Source organism: Callithrix jacchus, chromosome 21 (assembly GCF_049354715.1).
Source record: "Callithrix jacchus isolate 240 chromosome 21, calJac240_pri, whole genome shotgun sequence".
Classification (NCBI taxonomy): domain Eukaryota; kingdom Metazoa; phylum Chordata; class Mammalia; order Primates; family Cebidae; genus Callithrix; species Callithrix jacchus.
The window spans coordinates 36,664,028-36,690,062 of record NC_133522.1 but is presented as its reverse complement, the minus strand read 5'-3'; the positions used below and the strand labels follow the sequence as shown (position 1 = coordinate 36,690,062).

The window sequence follows — 26,035 nt, the reverse complement described above, 5'->3', positions numbered from 1 at the left end:
TCATTTTGTTCAAGTGGCTATAATGGGATCCATCAACTCCCGTCAGGGCATGAAGGTCATACTCAAAATGGCTGCTCCTATGGCAATCGTGTGAATGGCATTTAGGGTCCATCCTAACACACGAGGGACTGGAGAGACTCTCCCATACTTAACCACTAAGGCCTCTGTTTCTGTTTCGTGATTGCATTTATGATATTTTATCAGGCCCTCCTGATGTTAACCTCTGTGAGGACAGGGAACACGCCAATCTTATTGACTATAATTGTCAGCCTCTGGCTCAGTGTCAGAATTTATGTTATTACTCAAGAAATCCTTTTTGAAAGAATCCATATTTGAAGAGAAAAAGATTGTTAAGAAGTTTCTCTTTCTAGGAAGTTGGTGGGCCCCTGATTTTCCTGCCACGACTCCCTCTTCACTTCCTTAACTTTTGTCTGTTCCTTCCCTGATTTGCAAACCCCTTTTTTTCATTCATTTATAATTATTGGAATACTGTATGATATGATCTGGCCCTGTTTCCCCTCCCCAGATCTCATCTTGAATTGTAGTTCACATAGTCCTCATGTGGCATGGGAGGGACCCAGAAAGTGGTACTTGAATCATGGGGACGGTTACCCTTAGGCTGCTGCTCTGACAGTGAGTGAGTTCTCATAAGGTTTTATAACGGGACTTTTTGCCCTCGTGCTCATTCTTCTCCTTCTTGACGCCATGTGAAGAAGGATGTGTTTGCTTCCCCTTCTGCCATTATCATAAGCTTCCTGAGGCCTCCCCAGCTCTGTAGAACTGTGAGTAAATTAAATCTCTTTCCTTTATAAATTACCCAGCCTCAGATATTTCTTCATAGCAGTGTGAGAATAGATTAATGCGCTGTATTTCTGCAGTAATGACAAACTTTATCCAATCACTTTCTATATTAAAACTCAGTTTTCTCCTGAGTTGCAGATTTTTATAACAAACTGCCAGTAAAAAACTTTATTTGGCCCTCCCAAAGATGACATTTATGTGTACTCTAGTGAGCTTCTGCAGCTCTAACTCGTTTGTCCCCCAAATGTTCCGATTCCCATATCACATGTACCACTAGCTCCACAATCAGTCATTGACTCTCCTGTTCATTGTTTATTGTGTGCTCTGTTTTATTGCTTAGCCCCCTCCATTCTCACAGCACATGGGCATGTTCTTTAACTTCTATCCCTTAGTTATCTATTTCATCTAGTCCCTTATAGGAATCTTAGTTGCTGTTTTTTACATTAAGACCTTGCATTGGCTGCTTACACAGCCTCCAGGATGGTCTTTAGGTCTGTGGTCACCCTCATTGGCTATCTTTCCTTCAATTGAATGCCATGATTATTTGTATAAAACATGCGTTTCTTATTTGATTTGATTTTTCCATAAGTTATTGGGGTGCAGTTCGTATCTGGTTACATGAGTAAGTTCTTTAGCGGTGATCTGTGAAGCTTTTGTGCACCCATCACCCAAGCAGTGTATGCTGAACATATTTGTTGTGTTTTATCCCTCATGCTCCTCTCATTCTTCTCCCCAAATCCCCAAAGTCCACTGTATCATTCTTATGCCTTTGCATCCTCATAGCTTAGCTCCCACATATCAGTGAAAACATACGATGTTTAGTTTTCCATTTCTGAGTTATTTCACTTAGAATAATAGTCTCCAGTCTCATTCAGGTAAAGGAAAATATCACAACTTTCTAAATTATTATCCAATGCACCAATCACAAACTATACATGGCTTTGATGTTCTCAATGTCTCTTCACTGCGCAGGGCTTCATTTCTTGCCAGCGACTTTGCCCACTTTTCTTTCAAGAAATAACATCAATTTATGACTTTGCAATCCAATACTTTTGTCATGGTTTTGCATATTTTTGCCCTGTGCCTGGCATACACTTTAACTCTAATATGTTTTTCATTGGTTAAAAATCTATTCAAATGTAACCTTCATGAGAATATTTTTGACTCTCTCTTTGCTCAACAGTCTCCCACTTTGCATTCAAACATGAGCTTCTCCTCTGTGCTCCTGCTTGGCCATTACATCACCTATTGTGTTGTAGCTTACATGTTTATTTACATATTTGATTTTCTGCTTAAAACCTCTTTTCCCATAAGTAACACTAAGACTTAACAGGAAGTCCTATACAGAAATTCCTTAATAAATGTTTATTAAACAAGTGAATAATTAATAAATTTAAAGAATAATGTCATTGGACAGGCAAGGGTAAGTTTAATTAAAAATAAACCTAAAGCGGAAGCTCTCATGAAACATACCAAACATACCAAAACATAATTTGCCTGGTAAATTATGAAAATACATCAGTTTGGAAAAGAAAAATGTAGTTAATATAGGACATTGATGTGGATTTAGTGTGAATTAATAATATGTCTTTCTTGTCTAGAATTAGATTGAATTATTAAGTATTCTTTAAAAAAATTTTTTTTGAGATGGAATCTCACTCTGTCACCCAGGCTGGAGTACAGTGGTGCAATCTCGGCTTACTGCAATCTCTGCCTCTTGGGTTCAAGTGATCCTCCTGCTTAGACTCCCCAGTAGCTGTGACTATAGGCACCCACCACCACACTTGGCTAATTTTTGTATTTTTGTAGAGACAGGGTTTTGCCATGTTGGCCAGGCTGGTTTTGAACTCTTAACCCTAGGTGATCCACCGGCCTCTGCCTCCCAAAGTGCTGGGATTATAGGGAATCATTAACAATTCTAATTGGGGTAAACAAATAAAGAACAGAAGCCCTGTCTTGTAAGATAATGGATCCAATTGTAGATATTCAGTCGATGCCAGAGAATAAGCATGAACTATTATCATATTGGTGGCAACAGTCAAATCCCTACCCCACCACCACAGCCACCTCTGCAGCCACAGTCCAGGATTCTAAAGGCACCAAAGCCGGGGTATAAGTATATTTGCAGTCACTGCCGTAGCCCAAGCCTCCACAGTAGTTGCCATGGTAGATTGTTGGGTCAGTATTTAAGTCTCTAGTCTAAGAGTCAGGAGTAAGTTTTGGTGCATATGTTTCAGTGAAAATTTTCCTTCGTCACTGACCTTTAGGGTCATCCCTGATTTGATCTGTTTTACTTTAGCCATTCACTTTTAGGCAGTGTCAGCATATTGGCAGAACCATCTGTAATCTGGGACAAATTTTTCCTTCTATTTTAGCATAAGAACACTAAAATACTAAGAGTCTTTTATTGGTCTCAGTGGAGGTGTGACAAACCACAGGCACTCCTCAAGTTCTCATATAGGCCAACCTGTATTTAAAAATCTCATTGATCGTGTATCTTTAGATTGAAGAAAAGACCCCACATCCTGATAAAAATTGAGATTTACTTCTCAGTACTTCATGATCCTGCCAGATAGTTGATAGGGTTTAAAGGAAAAAAAAAAAATGCTGAGTTTAATGACTTTGCTCACGCTGATGCTGAATTTAACCTTTGTAACTATGCTGCATGACATCACGTGGAGGAGGCAAATGCCATCCTCTTCCGACCACTTTGCTAATAATACCCTTCTTCTTATATGCATATTTAAACCCTAATCAACACAGCTGTGATGTTATCTATATAAATCTCAGTAGCAAATACAGTGAACTCTTGACTACTATGTGTTTGAACTGCACAGATAGCTTACATTAAGCAAATTTTTTTCACCTCTGCCACTTTGGCAGCAAGATCAACCCCTCCTCCTCCTCCTGCTTCTTAGCTACTCAACATGAAGACAATGAGGAGGAAGACCTTTATGATGATCCACTTTCACTTAGTGAATAGTAAATATATTATCTCGTTTTCCTAATTTTTAAATAGTATTTTCTTTTCTCTAGCCTACTTTATTATAATCTATCATACAGGTAACATAAACACGTATTAATCAACTGTTTCTGTTATTGGTAAGGCTTTTGTTCAACAGTAGGCTACTGATAGTTAAGTTTTTTGAGAGTCAAAAGTTATACTTAGATTTACAGCTGCGTAGGGGTTGACACACCTAACACCTGTGTTGCTCAAGGGTCAACTGTGATTTATTCTGTACAAACTCCCACCAATCACATATTACTCTGTAGTTTTCCTATTGCTGTGCTCTCTTTAAAATAGTTCTGTTTTCTTGCTTGTTTAGTTCCTGCCTGTCTACATGTTAGGCATTCTTTTAAAAAGTTGTTTAGTTGATTATCTTTTACCTGCACTGGAATGTAGACATGTTTTTTTTTCAGAGAAAAGAAAAGCATTGAGAATCTTATTGCATTCCAAAGTAATAGGAATATAAAGTAGACGTTTCTGAGACACAAATTTAATAGAGGCATGACTATTAACTCTTCTTTAGGGCTATTGACTCTGTCTCTATCATGTGACTCATACATAGACTTAAGTTCTGAAAGGCAGACTGAATCTAGATACTATCATTTCTTAAGATGACTAAAAATAATTGAAAATTTTCCTTCACCACTGACGTTCAGGGTCATCCCTGATTTGATCCGTTTTACTTTTGTCACCCACTTTTAGGCAGTGCCAGCATATTGGCAGAACTATCTGTAATCCGGGATGAATTTTTCCTTCTTCAACTGGAAAATCAGCATAAACTCATAGGTGTATGTTGAGAAAGAAGAGAAGACTCGGTAGAATGGAAACCATGAGAATCCAAGCCAGTTGCTTCTGTAATTTGTGCTTTCAGAACTCCCTTAAGCTCGATCTTATGTTTCCCACCTTCACTTGACGATGGAGAGCCACTGTCTATGCTCAAGTTTCTGAATAAGAGGGCTAGAAAATGTATAGTTCATAATGGGCAATTCAAGTTATATGATAACCTGTGGTCCATGGTCAAGGACTCACTGATGAACTAAAAGCCATTTTCCAAAGGAGAATATAAGTCTACGGAAGAGAGCATAGATTTGCTCCAAAATCCTAAAAGTGTGTGGCTGATTTACCTACACAGGCCTGTGTGAAAGCCTCCAGACAGCATCCTTATCTCCCATAGATGCTTCAAGCACCATTAAATCTGCTGTTTTATACAGTTGGAACGGCAGAGCAATACTCACAGCTGACTATGACCATTTCAGAGCCTTCTCTTGCTCTTAGGGAAGTCAGGACTAAAAGCCATTTTATTCCTTCTAAATGGTGATGGCAGCATATACACATGAAGATTATGTTGCCATGAAAATCCAACAAAGCCACTGCGTATTGTGCCTCTTGCTGAGTGGTAAGAGGGGCCAAAGGTATGACATGGTAAAAGCCCCATAAAACTGCATATCTCAACCAGACCTCGGCTTTCTGTTGAAACTGCTCTCTATAACCCAAATGTGAATAAGTATTTAAGGACTGTAATCTCCACCCTTCCCAGAAAATGTGTAAACAAATGCTAATCTTGACTTCTGTGAACCACTTAAGTAGCAATCAGAATGTCAAAAGTCCCCTGGCCCTTGGGAGCACCTCACCCTCATCTTCACCTAGGAATCCACTGGAATGTCTGGAGCCCCTCACCCTCATCTCTGCCCAGGGGGTGATTTACAGAATCCACTAGCCCCTAACACCCACCTCTGCCCCTCACCCTCACTCCTGAGGTGGTTTTATGGGTATAAAAGGTCTTGACACCCTGCTTCTGGGGCCATGGGTTGGAGAGACACGAGTCCTCCATGGCCGCCGGCAATAAAGACCCCGCAATTTGGCATACTTTTGGCTTGGTGTTGACTTTCTATGCTCGGGCCAGAAACAAAGGGAGCAACTTTTCCTTCATTCAGATCACTAGACCCATAAAACTTTCACTGAGTGGCAGATCCCTGAATTTTTATATAATTTATTTTCTGTCTTTTGTCACTCATGGGTCATTCCAGGATGTCCATGGTAGTTGTTAATTCCTGCTGTCTGGGTCTAATCACCATGATGTCATCAGTATATTCCATTAACCTGGTATCCTCTGGAATAGAGAGGCAGTCAAGTTTTCTGCAGACTAGTTTGTGCCTGGAGACTGAAGAGTTAGTGTGCTTTTGAGATAGGGCAGTGAAAGAAACTGATTGGTCTTGCTAGCTAAATGGAGACTGGTGCTGGTGTTCTTGATTTGTAGAATAAAAAGACTTTTCCAGATAAAAAGTGAATATTAGTTTCAAGGGGATGTGCTTCTTTGCTGCAGCAGAGAAATAGCATCTGAATTAACAGCTGTATCTGGAGTCATTACTAGATTAAGTCTGTGATAATTCCCTCTTATTCTTCTAAACCCTTTTACATTTTGTAGGGGACAAATAAGCCAATTGAATAAAGATGGGGTATAATAATCTCTCTTGAAATTTTCAAGACTTTAATGGTAGTGTTGTGGTTTGAATTGTGTTTTCAAAAAGCGTATGTTGAAGTCATAACCTCTGGTACCCATGAATGTTACCTTATTTGGAAATAGGATCTTTGCAGAGGTAATCAAGTTGAGGTCATACTGAATAATGGTAGATCCCAAATCCAATCACTGATTTCCTTATAAGAGGGCTTCATGACAAAACACAGAGTTGAAGATACATACAGAGAGAATGGCACGTGGCCATGAAAGCAGACATTAAAGTGAGATGCCTGTATGCCAAGAAAACCAATGATTGCCAGCAACCATCAGGTGGTAGGAAGAGGCAAGGAAGGATTCTTCTCCAGACTCTTCAGAGAGAGTAAGGCCCATGGACACCTTGATTTGTAATTTCTAGCCTTTAGAAATGTGAGAGGATATGTTTCTATTGTTTTAAGCCACCAAATGTATAATACGTTGCTACATTAGTCCTAGGAAATTACTGTAGATAGCATTAATCTTTATAATCTTTCTAGAAATAAATGATTGTTTTTGATTTACTATTTTGGTAGAAAGAGGCAGCTCTAGTAATTTCTGTTTATTGTTTCCTACCTTAATAGACCTTACTCCAGAGGCCCAATGTGCAGATTCTGCCAGTTGTAAACATATCTATTTTCGTGGGGGGAATTGGTGATTCACTGTGCCCATTATAAAACAGATCACAGCCCGAACTCCATTTATTATTTTACCTGACCACAATGGGGTATGGAGTCTTTAAAAATTTAGTCTCCATTTAGGGCCAATGTCCGGTAATCCCTAAAACTTCTGGTGCTTTCCCCTTGCCCAAAACATTGACATACTAGTAAATTGTTGCAGATTATTTTGAAGATGACTGAAAGGATGATTTACAGTATAATCTTTTTGGCAATAATGTAGGGATCTCCCTAAAGGGATCTGCTTCCCATTCATTCAAAATTCTGTGCGCCTGCAAATTGGCTTAGACGGAGTTGGTTAATTGGTTAGTGCATAGTTTGTTTTGTTTTTAATCTTACGGACTCCATTTATTTCCAAATTTCTTTAGATCAGCAACATTGTTTATCCCTTTCAGTGAGGTTTTTAAAAATATATTTGTAATACAGCTAGGTGATTCTGTAATACTCTCTACTTCATCCTGGGGTCCTTTGTTCTTCTAAGTAATTTTTTAATAATTTACATAAATTTTAGCTGTTAGCTGAAGTATTGGTGGAAATGGAAATCCCACAATCATGGAAAGACGTTTGTGTTGTTGTTTGGTTTAAAATAGCTAATACAATTCACTAGATTATAATTCATATAAAACAAATTAGACCTATTTTCAGAGTACAGCTCAATGTTTGACAGTCAAGCAGAAAGATCAATATAAATTATGTATTATCACTCTAAATATAGCTACTGGGAGATTTCTTAAGAGGGAAGAAACTTCCTCTCTGATTTTACTGTTGCTGAACCCAGGTTTCCTCTGATCCCCCAAATACTGCCAGTTGAACACTGAACACTGAACACTGAGACAGTGAACATTGAACATTGTTATCACTGAACATGGAAACTAGTGATGGGTGCATAGGTATGATGAAAAATCCTACTTCTCCCCATGCTTCTGATTAAGATCATTCAAGACTTCAGAGACACATTCACATAGGTTTTTCAATCTCTTTCACTCATCTCATTGTTATTCATTTGTTACAAACCATGTGCTAATTATTTTAAGACAACACATTATGTGACGTCTATTATTGTTCTTGTGTCTCCTCTTGTCACTTGTGTACTCATCTATAGCATGAGATGCTATAAAGGGCAAAAGGCATTGAAGAAGTTTCCACTGTTGTAAAATAAAATATGTGTTTTTTCTTTTGAAGTTTGAAAACAAATAATAATTTTTCTTCATGGGGTCAAATATATATTCAGCATTATATGTATTGTGTATTTCTTCAAATATTAAGAAATATAGATGTTCAGGTACCCAAATAATGTTTAGCACCTCTTTTGATCACTCAGAATTTCACTAAGAGTGTTGAGTTTTTAAATCCATTGATGGCTAAATCACTTTTGGGATAAATATTGTAATTTCTTGAAAATCAAATAGAAAGTCCACCTAATCATGAAACATCTTTTTGCCTGTGTGATATCTTATTACATAAGATTCTGTTGTCTCATTGCCATTTCCCAATTTTATGGGGATTCTTAAGGACAAGCGGAATAAATGCACACAATTACTGTTTGGATATTTCATAGGTAAAATAATGGAGCTGTCAGGTGTGAAGAACAGTGGAATAAGAGGGAGGCAGTGACTCACTGCATTCAACACTGTCCTGCTGAGCTGGTGAACAATGGATTTTTTTCCAGATAATTTTAACATCAAATATTACGCAGTCAGCAGCCACCTGATGGGATTCTATCTAGACTCTACATGTCATCTAGATGGCGTGAGGTGTGAAGAACGAGTTACCTCTCTTCTGAAGCACTGTTCTAAGTAATTCAGCCAAATCTTAGGGTGTTGAGAAATAGAAAAACCCAGGTGTTTATATATATAGTGACAGAAAAAAGATTCTTTTGCTGGGCAAAAATGTCATTTAAAATTTTCTTATATGAATGTAAATTGGAAGTCTGATCAAATATAGCACTGGCTGCTGAATCACATAAAAACTGGATTACATATGATCTTAGGTAAAAGGAACCGATGTTCAGGTCCTTAAATTTTCAGGGACATCAAAACTGCAGAAGATATCAAAATCTCTCTATTCCTTTCTTTTTCTCTCTCTCTCTTTCTGTCTCTCTCTTGCTGCTTCAATCTGACAAATGCACACACACACATGCACACAAACAGAAAAACTCAAAATAATAGAGAGAAATAAGGTGTAATAAACCAAATTTATAGGAGCATTTTAAGTCCATTTTCCTACTGCTGTAAAGATACTACCAGAGGCTAGGTAATTTATAAAGGAAAGAAGTTTAATTGACTCACAGCTCTGCATGAATAAGGAAGCCTCAGGAAACTTACAATCATGGCGGAAGGCAGAGGAGAAGAAAGTTTCTTCTTCACAAGGTGGCACGAAAGAGGGAGAGAGACAGTGTGAAGGAGGAGCCGTCAAACACTTTGAATACCATCATATCTTAAGATAACTGACTCGTTATCATGAGAATAATATGGAGAAAACTGCTCCCATAATCTAATCACCTCCCACCAGGTCCCTCCCTTGATTCATGGGGATTATGAGGATTACAGTTCAAGAGATTTGGGTGGAGACAAAAAGCTAAAGCATATGAAGCATACATTTAAAAATAAGCTTTATTTTCCCATATGAAATATATGAGAATAACATATATAAAGAGGAATAATGTCAATAAAAAATAAAGAGTGAAACTTTTCTGTAAATTATAAAACATCCCATTGATTTCAGTTAATCAAAATAGAGCATGCTAAATTTGAATTACATTTTCTTTGGTACTTAGAGGTAAAATTAGTATTTCTGATGTGGGTATGGAGGTGGAGTCAGGAAGCACAAAAGGAAGAGTCCAGCAGGTTGAGCTGATAGATTCCATAGGACCAGAATATTACACTGCTAGATGAGCAGCCTGTAACCAGGGACAAGGCATTGAGAGTTGCCATTTCAACTCATGGTGTCAGAAATGGACAGTTCAGTAAAGAGAAGGAAATCTGTTTCTTTAAACTGAATGTCACCAATGGTGCAGTTCAGGGACTTTTCAATCTTCCGTTGTTGATTGCACAAGTCATGAATAGTATCGACCTTATAATTCAGACTAATCACTCAAATAAAACGTTAGTAGTAATATACAGTTGAATTGAAGTATTCTTGCAGGTAATGTATTAATGTATTTTTCACTTGTGTTAACAAGTAATTACAATTTATTCTATTTAAGGGTATTTTAGTTCAGCCCAATTTTATTGTTGTTATATTAGCCCCCCAAAAGGGACCATTATTTATATCACATGTGAGTTGTTGATGGAAAATTTATGAGTTTGTTGATGGAAAAGAGATCTCATTCACATTTCCTGAAAGCAGATTTCCTAAAGTAGTACTTTTATATAAAATGTCATGAGACTGGACATGGGTATAGGCATATAAGTGCACAGCTTCAATTTATCTTGTGCTCTCCATTGAATTAATGTATTTCATTAAAATAACATAGTTTTTTTTATGTTCCATCATTTAAGCAAATGACATTTCATTATTCAAGTGATATTTATTGAGGGACTCCTATGTGCCAGTCACTTTTAAGACAATGGATTATATTACTTCTATTACTGTGATAATGTGTCCCAATAGGATATTTTCTCATGGATAGCATCATGTGCTATAAGATGTAGCAATGTTGAAAATTTTTATTTGAAAATATTAAAATATTCCAAGGGAGCTATATACAATTGAATTATTTTAATTTAATATTTCCAAAGTTGGAATGATGAACAGATACCTCTGAAATATTTGCATCAGGACAATGGGGTTCTAAATCCCCATAAAAAATGAAAGTATATGACACATGGTTGGAGCCTGCCAATAAGGTATTCACTCTATCTGAGGTATTTGAGTCAATAAATATCAAGATATTAGGTTCATAAATAAAAGATAAATTGCACACAATATAGTAAACTCACTCAGACATATTAAAAGACTGACACTAAAACTAAGAAGAGAGGGAATAAACAAAAGGTATTTTCATAGAAAAACAGAAATATGCATGAAGTTGGACTAGTCTAAACAATATTGTCATCTTGGGATGCTCCAAAGATGGTGTTCTTTCTTTTTCTCATATTTTCTTCTTATTCCATTTGCCAATACACCAAAGTGCAAAAACACACGTGCACAATAAACATAATTTAAGTGCAACAAATCAATATACTTTCAATGAGATGTTTATTAAGATAAATTTTACACCTTCTCACATAAGTTGATCACAAATCAATAATTTAATGACAGTACAACATCAAAACAAAGCTTTTTAAGAATCTGTGAAACACGTCATATGATTTCAGTGACTCTCAATGAGGCTTGTAGAATGTGACCTATTTTTTCTTCCAGATACTTAAGGATGATGTTGACATTTTACAATAGAAAAATGAATTACTTACATGAAGAACTATAAAGGCAGATTTGGGAAGACCGTATGGAGGAGACCACTAAGTTGAGCTACCAGATATTTCTCAGTAGAATCCACGGGACCAGTATCCTCTACAGCAAGATGGGCAGCAGCAGCCATATGCATAGCCGCCATAACCACAGCCATAACCATGTAGCCCAGGCCTCCGTAGCCACGGCTGTAACCACAGCTACAGCCAAAGCCACAGCCATAACCCAGACCACCACAGTAACTGCTGTAGTAGCACATGGTTTCAGGAGTGAAGGATTTGGTTGAGGAGCAAGGAATCAGTTTCTTCAGTTTGAATATTTCTATCTGCCCAGATCAGCCCTTTCATATACACCCTCAGTGGTGGGTGGGACCATCACAGGACCTGTTGATCACATATTTTCTATTAATTTATATTAGAACACCTCATAAATATTTGTTTTATTAAACAACGTGAGGTAGATGTAGAAGGTTGATGTGATTCTGGTTATTTTTGCTATTTGTTGACAAGAGTGACATTTTGTAGTTGCCCTGTGTACAGTATATGACATAATATTAGGATGTACGTGGTGTCTGGGTGGCCCATTGCTTCACATTTAGTAATGTGAGGGTTGTTAATTGCGTTCATTTTATAATTTCCCCTATAAACTTTTTACTTACAGTTTTTTACACTCAGTAATAGTTACTTAGACCCATTGCCAGAAGTTAAACATGCTGATTTTACAATTCTATCATCACTTCTGCATATAGAAGACAGAGATCTATAAAGAGAAAATGTTCTCATCAATGCGTTTATTCAAGAGAGAAAAATAAATACTTGATTTTTTTCAGTTATCAGTTTCCAGAATGAGGGTATACCTTAGTAGTTGTGAAAATAATATGCTTAAGCATTCTTTTTTTTTTTAAATTTTTTATTGGATTATAGGTTTTGGGGTACATGAGCAGAGCATGCAAGACAGTTGCGTAGGTACACACATGGCAGTGTGCTTTGCTTTTTGCTTAAGCATTCTTATGCACCCATGGACTTTTTTCTTTTTTGAGATGATCTCTGTCTCTCGCTCAGGCTGGAGTGCACAGAGCACAGTGGTGTGATCTCAGTTCAATGCAACCTCCACCTCCCACATTCAAGAGATTCTCTTATCTCAGCCTCCTAAATAGCTGGGATTACAGATGTACACCACCACGTCCAGCTAATTTTTGTATTTTTAGTAGAGACGGGGTTTCACCATGTTGGCTAGGCTGGTCTCAAGCTCCCGACCTCAGGTGATCTTCCTGCCTAAGCCTTTCAGAGTGCTGGGTTTACAGACGTGAGCCACCACTCCTGGCCTCATAGACATTTTAATAAAATCACCGTAAATATTTCAGTGCACAATGCATTATTATAAACTGTAGTCACCATGGCATATCTAAGAAATCATTGCCAAGTCTAATATCAACAATCATTACCCCTATGTTTTCTTCCAATCGTTTTACAGTTTTAGGTTTCATGTTTAAGTCTTTAAGTCAAGTTTTTTGTTGGATGTTTGATAGTGGTCCAATTTTATTCTTTTGCTTGTGAATATCCAGTTTCCCCAGCATCATTTGTTAAAGGAACTATGCTTTCCCCAGTGTGCATAATGGTTATCTTTGCCAAGATCAAATAACTGCATGTGTGTGGGTTTATTTCTCTTTATACTGCTCCATTGGTTGATTTGTCTGTCTTTATGACACTAGCATGGTGTTTTCATTAATTGACATGTATCCATCAATTGTGGCTATTTCTCTTTTTGATGCCAAGTTTTCCTACCATGGGCTGATAGAAACCTTTTTAACTTGGTCTAAGTATGTTTGACAAGACTTTAGTAGTGTCTTCTATAAATTTTTTGATTTTTTATATGAGAAGATTTTTCAGACTCATCTTTTATTTTTCCTGCCCTTGATTAGGAAACATTTTTTTTTTTTCTTTAAAAAACCACTGATATTTGGAGAAAACTCTCTGGACACTGGTGTTGTTCACTGTTGTCACATTATGATTGCTTACATGTTGTTTCAGTGGAGAGAGCCAAAAAAGTCTCTGTTTTTTAAAAAAAGATAAAAAATAATGAGTTCAAACTAAACATTTCAATTCAAATTAAAAATTATACAGCATCAATTTAAGCTTTTTGATTTTTGAAATGGATAATTTTTTTAAAGTTTCTATTTATATCCAGTTTGCTAACTTCCCATTTATCAAAACAAATCACATATATAGCTGAGTCCATAGTAGAGGGATAAGTTGACTGTCCCTCCTAAGTTGGGAGGACTGAGAAGGGCATCAATTTAATTGTATATATGTGCAACATTACTGTGGCATAAATATTTATTAACATTATAAATTATGTAATATAATTACCGATATAATATATAAATAATTTGTTAATAATATACATTGATGGCAAAATTGGATACTTATTGAAGCTAAGTTTCTTTGAACATACTATCACGACTTCACTGTGTAAGTATAATATATCTTATTTAGAATATTTAGAATACTTCTTTTGTATTTAGACAATAGATGACAGCATACACGATTATGTGCAAGGAAATAAACTTGAAATTCAGGGATCTCACTGAAGAGCTCTGTGTTCTTCCATGCCCAGAGATAATTGTTAATGAGATATCGCAGTAACTATGGCATGAAATGGCTAGGGAAACAGGATCTCACCATCATGGAAGAAGGTGTGGGTCTAACTAGTAGCAAAGAAACAGTCTAATGGTGCTGGCTGAGAGTGAGGAATATCTAAAACGGTGAGATAGTATCCCTCTCTGCTCGTAGAATCACATGCTTGATAAATTACCCTTGCATTAATCCTCGCTCTTACAGGAAAAATAAACCCAAACGTTGTTTTGCCAATACTCACTCTCTGTTAGAATTTCCTTCCAAATGATCTGAAACCTCTTGCTTCTTGGTCCTGCCATGATTAGTTTGCGTACTTTTCTTACTCTGAATCTTTTCTTATGAGTCTTCGTCTTTTCATTGTGTCTTTTTTTTTTTGAGACAGAGTCTTCCTCTGTCACCCAGGCTGGAGTGCAGTGGTACGATCTCAGCCCATTGCAACCTCTGCCCCCTGGGTTCAAGCAATTCTCTTGCCTCAGCCTTCCGTTTATTGTGTCTTTGTAAGATCCAGAGAGCCTTGGCACTCACAGTTCCTTCAGAACTCCCTTCATCTCCTCGCACTCACTTACAACCTGTTTTGGCTAGTATTCTCAGATCTGCTCCTTGGGTCCTCCACTGGAGGTGGTAGATGTGTGGAAGGGCTTTCTACCCCTACCTTGACTGGAATCCAGGACCCTCCTTAGGCCTCACAGTTGTTCTACCAGGAAGGTATTTCCCACATGGTCTTGATCCAAGACAAAGGAGCCAAAAGTGCCGTGGGCTGGGTCTTAGTCCTACTTGGCAGTCACCTGCTTATGGGAGTCAGATGTACCTTATGAAGATAGACAAAATGTCTCACTCATGTAAGCTCTAGGCTGTATTAGGAAACTATAATGCATGGTGCATTTCAGGTGCATAATTTTAACATTTGACATGTTCTTTACTAGCACCATTCAGACGCAGACATTGGAAACAAGGGATATTTATGGGGAAATCGATTAATACAATGGTGTATATGGAGGTAGGGAATAGAGTGATGTTTACCATAGGCTGGGAAGGATAGTGGGAGACAGTGGGGAGGATAAACAAGGCTTTGGTTAATTGGTACAAAAATACAGTTAGATAGAAGTTATAATGTGTAGTGTTTGATAGCACAATAGGATGACTATAGTAAACAGTAATTTATTGTATACTTCAAAGAATTGAGAAGACTGAAATTGGAATATTACTAACACAAAGTATAAATGTTTGAGATATCACAATTACCCTGATGTGATCACACACTCTATGCTTAAAATCATGCATGTATCCCATAAACATGTACAACTATTATCTATCCAAAATAATTAAAAAATTAATAAATCCTAGTGGGATTATATTTAGGCAACTTAGCACCATTCCATACTCTCTCAGAAACTTGATTACTCGGAGGAGTAATTGTGTTTACTCTCAGTCAATGAGAGTAGCTTTAAGAGATTTAAAATGTAAAAGAGACCAAAACTCTATAATTGCTGTGGACAAAAAAGAAGATATTTGTGGCTTTTCATGGATGTAAGGTTTTGCAGCATCCTCTGAACATTTTCTTATGAAACACTAGCCTTGCAAAGATAATTCCACCTATTGAAAATTATTCTTTCTAGCCAGGCATGGTGGCTCACAGCTGTAATCCCAGAACTTTGGGAGGCTGAGGTGGGTAGATCACCTGAAGGCAGGAGTTTGAAACCAGCCTGACCAACATGGTGAAACCCCATCTCTACTAAAAATACAGACAAAATTAACCAGACATGGTGGCCTGTATCTGTAACCCCAGCTACTTGTGAGGCTGAGGCAGGAGAATCGCTTGAGCCAGGAGTGGGAGGTTGCAGTGAGCTGATATCACGCCACTGCACTCCAGCCTGGGCAACAGAATGAGAGTTCATCTCAAAAACAAAAATCAAATTATGCTTTCCCCTGGTTCCTGCAACTTCTTGATTTGAAGTCTAGCAAAGAATGCATGAGATAATAGTCTTCTCTAATCTTTACTTCTCCTACACTTCCAGTGACTATGAAGTATTATTTTTTCTTTCAATGTGTAGAATTCATTTACTTTTTCTGATTAAACTGTTTAATGCATATATATATATATATATCTCATATTTATCAATGTAGGTATGTTTGTAAGTAATATGTAAATAAATGCTTTTTGATTTGGAGTTAGTTATATGTTTGTTGTATATAATAATTTTTTTAATCAAAGTAGATATTAAAATAAATTTATTATTTTTTGTTTTCTCCTTATTCTTAGTCATAGGAGGTTTCTCAGAGCACATTATTTCACCATGCTTGATGATGTACATGTCTCTCAAGCTACCCTGCCCACCCAACAAATTATATAAAGAGATTAATGATATCATTCCATTGTGATGTGGGTTGCTTACTAAAATAATGTAAATTCTTCATTCTTTCTTGTACTTAGGCAACTTGCAATATGATTTTGCTGCTTCTCCTAATGAGGACTGCAGTCCATTTCCACTGCTTAAATCCCTGCTGTATTGAGATTTGTTTTGGTCAATAAAATACATTGGATGTGCCAGCTTCTAGAACAGACTGCAGAAGATCTTAAGCTTTTCTATTCACTATTTTGGAATCCTTCTCCAGCTTCCATGAATACAACTCTTCCTTAACCTCCTAGAGAATAAGAGACCACATGATAGGAAACAGACACCTAAGCCTCCAGTGAGGTAAAACTCAAACATATGAGGAACCCTCCAATCCTAGAGCACTGGATACTTAATCTGTGGCTAACAAGAGAAATATGAATGGAGTCATCCATGAACAGAAGATGACTCATGACAAGTGACAGAATTGACATAAATTTATTGTTTTTACTGATATTCAGCAAGTCGTGATAATCTTTGAGCTTGACCTTCTCTATTTATTCCCTGCTACCTCAATCCCCATTTTTTCCTTGAGAGATTGTCCTTATTTTTACATGATGAATGATTTACTACTAAAAGTCAAAAGGTATCACTTGGTATCATGAGACTATCAACAGAAAGCAAATAGGTTAAAATTCGATGTTACCATATTCACTGGGCTTTTCCTTCCAATATTTTTAATGTTCCTTTTTATGGCTACTTTTAAAACACCAAATATTTTCTTCATGGTTTCAAATTTATCTTCTGAAACTACAACCAGAAAATGGAAATGATAAGATTTCATTTTATTTACAAAATTGCATTTTCATGAAAGCTACTGAAGCAATTCTTTAAAGGCAAATTATACAGGAACATATGAGCAATTTGATGAAGAAGTGTTTCCAACCACACATTAAAAGTAATTTGTCTTATTTTGCCAGATAGTTTTAATAATCTAATTGTTTCATCAGAAACATCAGAGGGTTTGATGCATTTGTTTTCCATGTATTTGTGGCCCTAGTAATATAGGGTGAAGGATGATGGGGTAAAAACTCTTCCTCACTTTCCACTTCTAATGAATTTATTTCTCCTCTGAGCTTACCCTGGGAAAGAGTTGAATAGGATCATTTGGACAGAATAAAGTAATTTGGGCACTGGGGCTCTGGAGCGGGATGAATGTGTGAACATTTTAATAGTCATGTATTTGCACATGTTTTTAATTTTAAAAGTATAGAAATCATATAAAACCTTAACTAAAGCCCTTAAGCTTTATCCATTAATTATTTTTCATTCATTTATTAAAAAAGTAAGAACGAACATCCTCATTATTGCCGGGAACTGTCCTCGGTGCTGACCATGTGTATTCTGTCAATGGTATTGTGCCCTTACTAGTGTTTAATTTCTCTCTTATAAGATATCCTAGGATCTTTGTAGGATGCCATTTGAGAAAATTGCTTTACCCTAGAGGGAAACATGGATTAAAATAATTTATAAGCTGAGAGAAAAGGGCATGACTTCTAAAACTTCATGGCAAATCACAAATGCCCTTAATACCATAACCTAGTTTAAGAAATTAATATAAATTTGCAATTTTGAAAGAGTTGTCTGGACACACGTATTGTTTTTAAATAATAATGTCTGCAACATGAGACATAGTGATATTTCAAAGTTGCCATACCTCTATTAATCATTTGAGCGAAAATTCATAATTTCAAATAAAGGTCAAAATAATGTATAATGTTAAATCAAAATAAATCTTAAAGGGAATGATGTAGAAATTATATAATTCTGATATTTTTTCTTAAATAGAGTCTGAAGGAAAGTTATATTCAATATAAAAATAAGTTTGTATATCTTCAAAACAGAAATTTCTTGAAACATAAAACTTACAACCACTGTTCCCAGAAAGCGGTGATCTAAGTTTGTATGGTTAATGCGCTGATACGGTAAGCAGGGTGATACTTTCCAGAGATTCTTAAAGACAAAACTTGTGTTCAGACCCATTTTGTGTGTTATGATTAGATATGGGATATACACTGTGTCGTGACAAATGCACCTATACTCCTATCTGTAATTATGTTACTTTTAAAATTATGTCTGGGAAATTTAAAAACTTCATTATAGAATAAAACATTGACATATTTGTTTTCCTTCTCAGATGTTATGTTAACCGAGTGATCTTTCCACAGAGAATGGATAGACTCTGACATAATTTTTTGCTTTTCTCTGTCACAGTGTTTCAAATTCGTTTGCACCAAGCTGAGGTTCCTCTTTCAACAGTACAGATAGAGATCTGGAGAATCCTCCATCCATTCTCCCACTTTGTTCTTGATATAGCTTGGATATTTGCCAAAACCTCATGTTGAATTATAATCACCAATGCTTGAGGTGGGGTCCAGTGGGAGATATTTGGATCATGAGGGCTGATCTTGCATGGCTTGGGGCTGTCTTCATGAGAATGAGTACTTGCAGGGTCTGGTAATTTAAAAGTATGTGGCACCTTCCCCTCACTCTCTCACTTGCTTCCATTCTTGTCATGTGATATGCCTGCTCCCTCTTTGCCTTCTACCATGATAGGAAGCTTCCTGAGGCCTCTCCAGAAGCAGGTGTTGCTGTGCTTCCTATATAGCCTGCAGAACCATAGGCCAATTAAACCTATTTTCTTATAAACTAGCCTCAGGTATTTATTTATAGCAATGCAACTTTAAGTCATTTATTTTCTTGTGCATCTGAGTCTCAGCTGTTAGGAGTGGCCAAGGAAACATCTTGTATGCTTTGCTGCTTAGAAGTTTTCTGTGCCAGATACCCTAGGTCATTACTCTGAAGTTAAAACTTCTACACCCTAGGGCATGAACACAATGCAGCCAAGTTCTTTGCTAAGGCATAATGTGTAATCTTTGCTCTAGTTTTTAATGATTTCATTTCCATCTGAGACCTTGTAAGTTTGGCCTTCACTGTCCGTATCACTATCAGAGTTTTAGTCACAGCCATTTAATGATTCTCTAAGCCTAAATTCCAAACCTTTCCCATCTTCCAGTCTCTTCTGAGCTCTCCAAATTCTTTCAACCACTACCTCTTATCCAGTTCTAAAGATGTGTCCATATTTTCAGGTGTCTCTATAGCAATGCCCCATTCTGCAGTACCAAGTTTCTGTGTTGGGGCATTTTTGCATTGCTATGAATCATTTAGGCTTTAAGATGAACAGCATTTGAAGTACTTCTTACTGACAGTCTGGAAAGCAGATGTGAGAAACAAAAGAGGTGGATTAGAAAAAAGCTAATAGAGGGGGACACAGTGATGTGTCGAGTTGGCTGAAACCTAGCTACACAAGGATATTCACATGGAATTGCTTGAAGGATAGCATAGCCAACATATATACATCATGTGTTAAGCAGTGATTTTATTCCATTTCAAAGAAATGGTTTTGATCTGATTAACAGAATGATCAAACAGAGCAATGCATATAATTTGTTTCTCAGTCTATTCACAGTCATAATATAGACTAGCGAGACACTGGGAATACCCATATTTCCTCTTATGCAAAAGCTATGTTCTATCCTGAGTACTCCACACAGAGCATACAAACAGACAACCAATACTTTCTGGGCAAAATACTTGTCTATCAAGACTCTTGTGACAGTTCATTCCTGCTTCCACATTCTGCCATAAAAAATAAGAAATTCTAGAAAGACATGAAATTTTCAATATGATTCATTGTCATTAATTCATGTGTTCAAAATATTTACTAGTTGGCAACTATTCTAGCTGCAGGGTTATAATCCTTTATCAATGATAGTGTATGGAATAATGTTTTTTTAGGATTCATAACCTGAGAATGTGTCAGTTAGGCAAGGGCCTTTGAGAAAAATCCACTGTATCAGAGAAATCACTGGAGGAGGATACTTCAAATCAGTTACTGATGTAGTAAAATAGGGCTTCTTAAAATGTGGGAAAAAATACATTTCCCACGTCATGCTATTGAAAGTTTTAAAAATAATGAATACTTTTCTTTGAACTATCTGGAGTGCTTGCAGTCACATGTGTTGATATTTAAGAATATTGTGTGAATCATACATAGGATATTCAGAGACATTGCTTCTCACTTATGTTTTGTGAATGGAGATTCCTATTCCTTGTTATGTTGGCTTGGAGAAGAAAGCTAGTATAATTAAGGCCAGGTGCAGTGGCTTATGCCTGTAATCCCAACACTTTGGGAGGCCAAGGTGTGTGGATCATGTCAGGTTAGGAGCTTGAGACCAGCCTGGCCAACATGGTGAAACCTTGCCTCTAGTAAAAATACAAAAAATTAGCCAGGCATGGTAGTGCATGGCTATAATTCCAGCTACTCAAGAGGCTGAGGCTGGAAGATCGCTTGCATCCAGGAGGCAAAAGTTGCAGTGAGCCAAGATTGCACCACTGTACTCCAGCCTGGGCAACAAGAGCAAAACTCCATCTCAAAACAAAAAGAAATAAACAAAAAATCAAGAATAATTCAGAAAAGAAGTTTTGTTTTCTTTAAATTAGAAATTAGGTGAACAAGGTTAATATATCCTAATGTAAGGGAAAAGCAGACCTGGGATATATGTTGTCCTCTTTTGCTATAGAACTGAGAGGAGCAGTAAGAAGTGTGTGAAGCAGAATGAACAATTTCTATTCACCTGAAGCCATAGATCTGAATGATACAACCTAGCTGTATGGTTTTAGAAAGACAGCCCTAGCATACGTTGACAGAAAATGGCACTATTATTGTATGAAATGACATTCAGCTTGTTTATGTGTAGGTAATAATACCACCTATAGGTACATTTGAAAACAGTTTTTATACCCATGTTATTATAATGGACTGATGGTTATGTATTATCTCTTTTGAAACACTGTCATCTCAGAATAGCATGAAAAGCACTGCCCAAAGGCAGTTTCTCTCAGTTCCATACAAATTAATGAATAGAGTAGAACAATCCTGAATGAGAAAACAATTCATTAAAATAGAACTGATTTTTTCATATGAAAGATACTCATTGAAAATATAAATTTTCTTGGTAGCACAATATTAAAGATAAAAGTTATCTATGAATTTTGACACAGTTTTGGCTCTTTCCATGAAGCGAGAAGCATTACGGGTCTGAACTTTGTGTTTTGCGAGTTCACCTACATGAGCTATCAGAGTTTGTATGGCAAATATAATTACTCTTGTGAAAAATTACAGAAACAGAATCAGGAAGTCAAGGTGGAGGAGTGCAATAGAGAGAAGTGGTCTGGGTGTTCCTCAGTGGAATCCATGAGGTCATTACCTGGCAGAGCAAGATGGTTGACAGCCATGTCCACACCTGCCATACTCAGCCACAGCCACAGTCCTTCCCATGGCCACAGCCCAGGCTGCCAGAAAGATGGCTCTAAAGGACATGGTGTTCAGGAGTGGATGTTTCAGTTGTGGATCAGGGAATTATTTTTCTCAATTTGAATGTCACCATCTGTAAATGAAATTTTATACACCTTCAGTAGTGTATGAGGCAGTTTAGTTTCACGTTTCAGAGAAAGCTGCAGAATAAAACTTCACAAAATTTGTTTCAATAAGTAGAGACACCCTTATACAAATGCAACTATTTTGTCTGAAACTCAATAATAATGTTACATGCCCTTAATTAGAGATGCTTCCTGTGTCTTGGTGATCTTCTCACTCTTTTTTTGTTATTAAAGTCTAGATCAGTTTCCTTGACATGTTATCAATATGCAAGCCCTTTGATCCCATTTTTTTTCCATTTCTTGTAATTATTTCTACTGGGCAGTCAAATATGAAATCAGAAACCGGAAGTATATCTATTTGAGTGAGGAAGTGATACAAATGGAAAGTTTTCTGAAGTAAAATGTCTTGTAATTACACACTTTCTTTCCTTCAGGCAAACAAATTTTTATCCCAAATAATATTTTCTATTGATTATTAACAATAAACTGACCAAATTTATAATAAAATGCTACTATAAAGTCACATATGTGTTTTTTTATCTTGAGAGTTTTATTTATTTCTCAGCATGACTTTGTTTCTATGTGAGATTACTGTAATCATTTATTTAGAAATTGAAATACTGGTGTGAGGTCTCCCACATCTCACTTCTCAGGTTCTCATATTTTCAAATTTGTTTTGATGTTGTCTTTGGACTTCTCCAGAAAAGTGTTCTTGAGACAGTGGCAGAGAAATATATGAAATATGGTAGTGGATCCATATAACCATCACCTGTGGGAATAAGGAGTATTTGTTGTAAACAAGTAAAGACATATATCTAATTACTAAGCTAAGAACTAAGTACAAACATCTAAGTAAACATACATCTAAAACTAAGCTTGATCTAGAGAACTGCCTGCTCTAAGTTTTAGCTTGAATATTTAAATTTAATAGTTTGGCATTTTTCTCTGACACTCTTAAAGCCAATCGATGTTGTTATTTTAAAAAAATAAAGAATATAGTGGCTCTCTTATTGCCTAAACAAAATCACACACTAATCCACAGTAACAATCAAGTGGACATACATAAATACGTACGTACATTTTAAAAGATGCTTATATATTACAAAGAATCTTATTATGATGTTTTGATATAACTGACCTGAGATGCTCATTATAGTACTATGCTGGTTAACAATATTGCTTGCCAAACTTGATGGACTCTAGCTGTAATAACAATGAATAGTTGCTTGCTTATCAGTATTCTCCCCCTTCTTTGAATATAATAGTTCTTTTTTTTCTGGGCATTATTAACTTAGGAAAAAACAAAAACCCGAAGTTTCCCAAGCTTCTTTGAAACCCACTGTAGTCATGTGATGAAGTTCTGAACAATGGAAAAAATGTAAGGTATTATGTGATGGCTTTCTGGAACTTTCCTTAAGATTCAAGTTGTATGGGGCCTTCAACATTTTCTTTGCATATTTTTTGTTCCTCTTCCCTAGGACACAAATGCCACCATCTTTGACTATAAAGATGAAGGTCACATCCTATGAATGATGAAGTAGTGATTTAGAATGAGTCTAGGTCACTGAGGACTACAAACCAGCTAGAGATGGTTTAAATCCAGACTTTGACTATGTGAGAGAAAAACATATTCTTAAAATGTATACTATTTCTATCACTTGAAATAAATTCTACTCCTCACCAATACAACAATATAGAAAAAGGAATGAGAAAATTGTACTAGGAACCAAACTTTAGACAGTGTTTCTACTTAAAAATTAAATATATCCCTGGGAACAATGGCAGCAAATATAAAAAAAGAAAAGCCACAGGCTATATTATTCTCTTTGAAAAGAACCTCAATTATTCTATACAGATCAATTGCCTCTAGGAAGTAAATTTTAAGTGGGATTAGTCACTTGAGTTCTTTTATTTGAGGTAGTGATGACTTTGTCACCTTTTCAAAGAATCCTTGTTAGAATATGCATCTATCATTTGAACCATACTTTTAAAAACCAACATACAGAGAGTCAAAGAGCATCGTGTTATTTCCTAATTAAATAACTCCCATATTTGAGGATTTAAACCAAAATATTTCAGGCATGCTTCTGCCTCAAGTAACCTACCACCAAGAAATAATGGTGGATAGGATTAGTCTGTTCAGAGTAATAATTTTTCAATTATTTGGTCACAAAAAACTTACTGGGGATCCCAAAAAGCCATTGTTTATGTGTTATATTTACTCATATTTCATCTATTTTTAAAATTAAAACTGATGATTTCAAGATATGAGTTAATTCATTTCAAAATAAGTCATAATTTTATATTTTTAGAAATATTTTTTATACCAAAAACTTATTAGGAATAGTGGAATGTTTTACATGCTGTGTCAATCTCCTTAATGTCTGGCTTAATGGAAGACAGCTTCTCATATCGATTTTGCATTTAGTCTGTTGTGATAACAGACATATTTCTGGAAAATTCCTGTGTTCATTCATGAATATATGGCAGTAAAAATGAAAAATATTATGAAAATAATTTTGCCCCTGTTGAGATCTCAAAAGGGTCTTTGGTTCCCACGTGTGTCCTTAGACCACACCTTGAGAAATTTTGGTCAAGAGCAGTGATCTTCAAACCTGTGAGATGAGAAAACCATACTGTAAATACTTTCAGCCTGCATTCCTCATTTTAATTCAACTATTTATTTATAAATTTTATGCATTGTTAATTATAAATAATCATTAACAATAACACATATACAATATGTATGATAGTAAATACATTCTTTGAGGTATGCTTTAATATTTTAGAAAATTTTGGATTAAGAACTGGCAATGGATAGATTTGGAGTTCTGGTTCTAAATTCATTTTATTTTATATACTTGACAATATATATTGTTTGCTATATTCACAAAATGATGATGTAAACTTTTAATCCCACTATCTAGTATAACTTTTTAAAAAAATTTTCACTAATAAGTGTCGTTTCCTTAATGTCAATGGTTTGTTTTTACAGATTAACTGAGAAGTTTTGTTTTCAGACGATGTAGTCAAAACTTAATAAAACTCTTTCATTTGGAAAAAATTAAAAACTCAATTAGAATATTCTGTTACCAGGTTCAAATAGTACACAAATACCAGAGTTGTATAAAGTATACCACTAGATAAAATTTAGTAATGTTACAACTGAAACCATCTCCAATATTCATGAAAAAATGCTCTCTCCTGATATAGCAGCATGACTAGAATACTTTAGAAACTGTTACATGAATGCAGTAAAATATGAAATGAACTTCATGATCAAAATTGTCTATCATAAAGAGATTTCCTATAAAGACATCCAGGTCCAAGACATATCACAGACTTCCTGTATGCCATTTCACACTGCATCAGGCAACTGAGAGGCTTCATTGTGATGAAGCTACCAGAAGGCACACCACTTGGAAAATTCATGGAAGCCGTCACTTAAAATGTGTGTGTGTTTCTCTGTGCTCTGGAGAAAAAAGGACCGACAGTCAGCAGCATGCAGCCACCAGACTTAGGTGTGTTGCTTGTCAATAGAAGCTAGGCATAGAAATTGTTTGAAGAGAAAGCAATGAACTATGTCCCCACGGAAGCTCAGTTCTAAATACTGTGAGACATACATAGATGAACAAAAAGTGGAAAAATAAAATAAGATGTAGTGTCAACCCCTTGGGATAGTAATTACGCATAGATTTCCATCTGACCATCATCCACATGCAAATTTGACAATGAAAATAATAAACATGAAAACACACTGTATTTGCAAACAGACTAAAGTTATTTAGAGGCCTTAAGAAACAAAGGGAAAATTTAGTTGCATTTATCGTCTTCAACAATAGAACCAGAGAAAGAGAACATCTATAGTTCTTCGGTAATAGCTTAGATTTAGGTTTCTGGTACTTTGGAGACACAGGATCAGATGAACAAGAGCAGCATGAGAATCCAAGTTTCACAAGCAGAGAAATCAGGTGAGTTCTAGAGTTATTCAGTAGAATCCAAATGAGCAATATCTTCCATAGCAAGATGGGTGGCAGCAGCTGTTTCCATAGCCTCCATAGCCAGGATAACCACAGCCGTAGCCACAGCCATAGCCACGGCCAAACCCACTGTATCTGTAGCCACCATAGTAGTTGCCACAGTAAATCATGATGTCAGAAATGGATGGTTCAGGT

General features: G+C 36.2%; 1 protein-coding gene across 1 annotated transcript; it reads right to left on the bottom strand.

Moving 5' to 3' along the window:
* Positions 1-21,684: 21,684 nt before the first annotated feature.
* KRTAP20-4 (keratin associated protein 20-4) lies at positions 21,685-24,062 on the bottom strand. The gene is made up of 2 exons (XM_035283373.2): positions 24,043-24,062; positions 21,685-21,790 (listed from the first exon to the last, which is right to left on the bottom strand). Exons 1-2 carry the CDS (start codon positions 24,060-24,062, stop codon positions 21,685-21,687), a joined length of 126 nt encoding a protein of 41 aa, XP_035139264.2.
* Positions 24,063-26,035: the final 1,973 nt, after the last annotated feature.

Excerpts from the sequence above, each read along its gene's own strand:
- KRTAP20-4 (XM_035283373.2), bottom strand. The coding sequence starts at position 24,062 with ATGGCTTTTTGGGATCCCCA. Across the intron at positions 21,791-24,042 it reads ATGGCTTTTTGGGATCCCCA|AGCCATCTTTCTGGCAGCCT; the intron begins GTAAGTTTTTTG and ends CATGTCCTTTAG.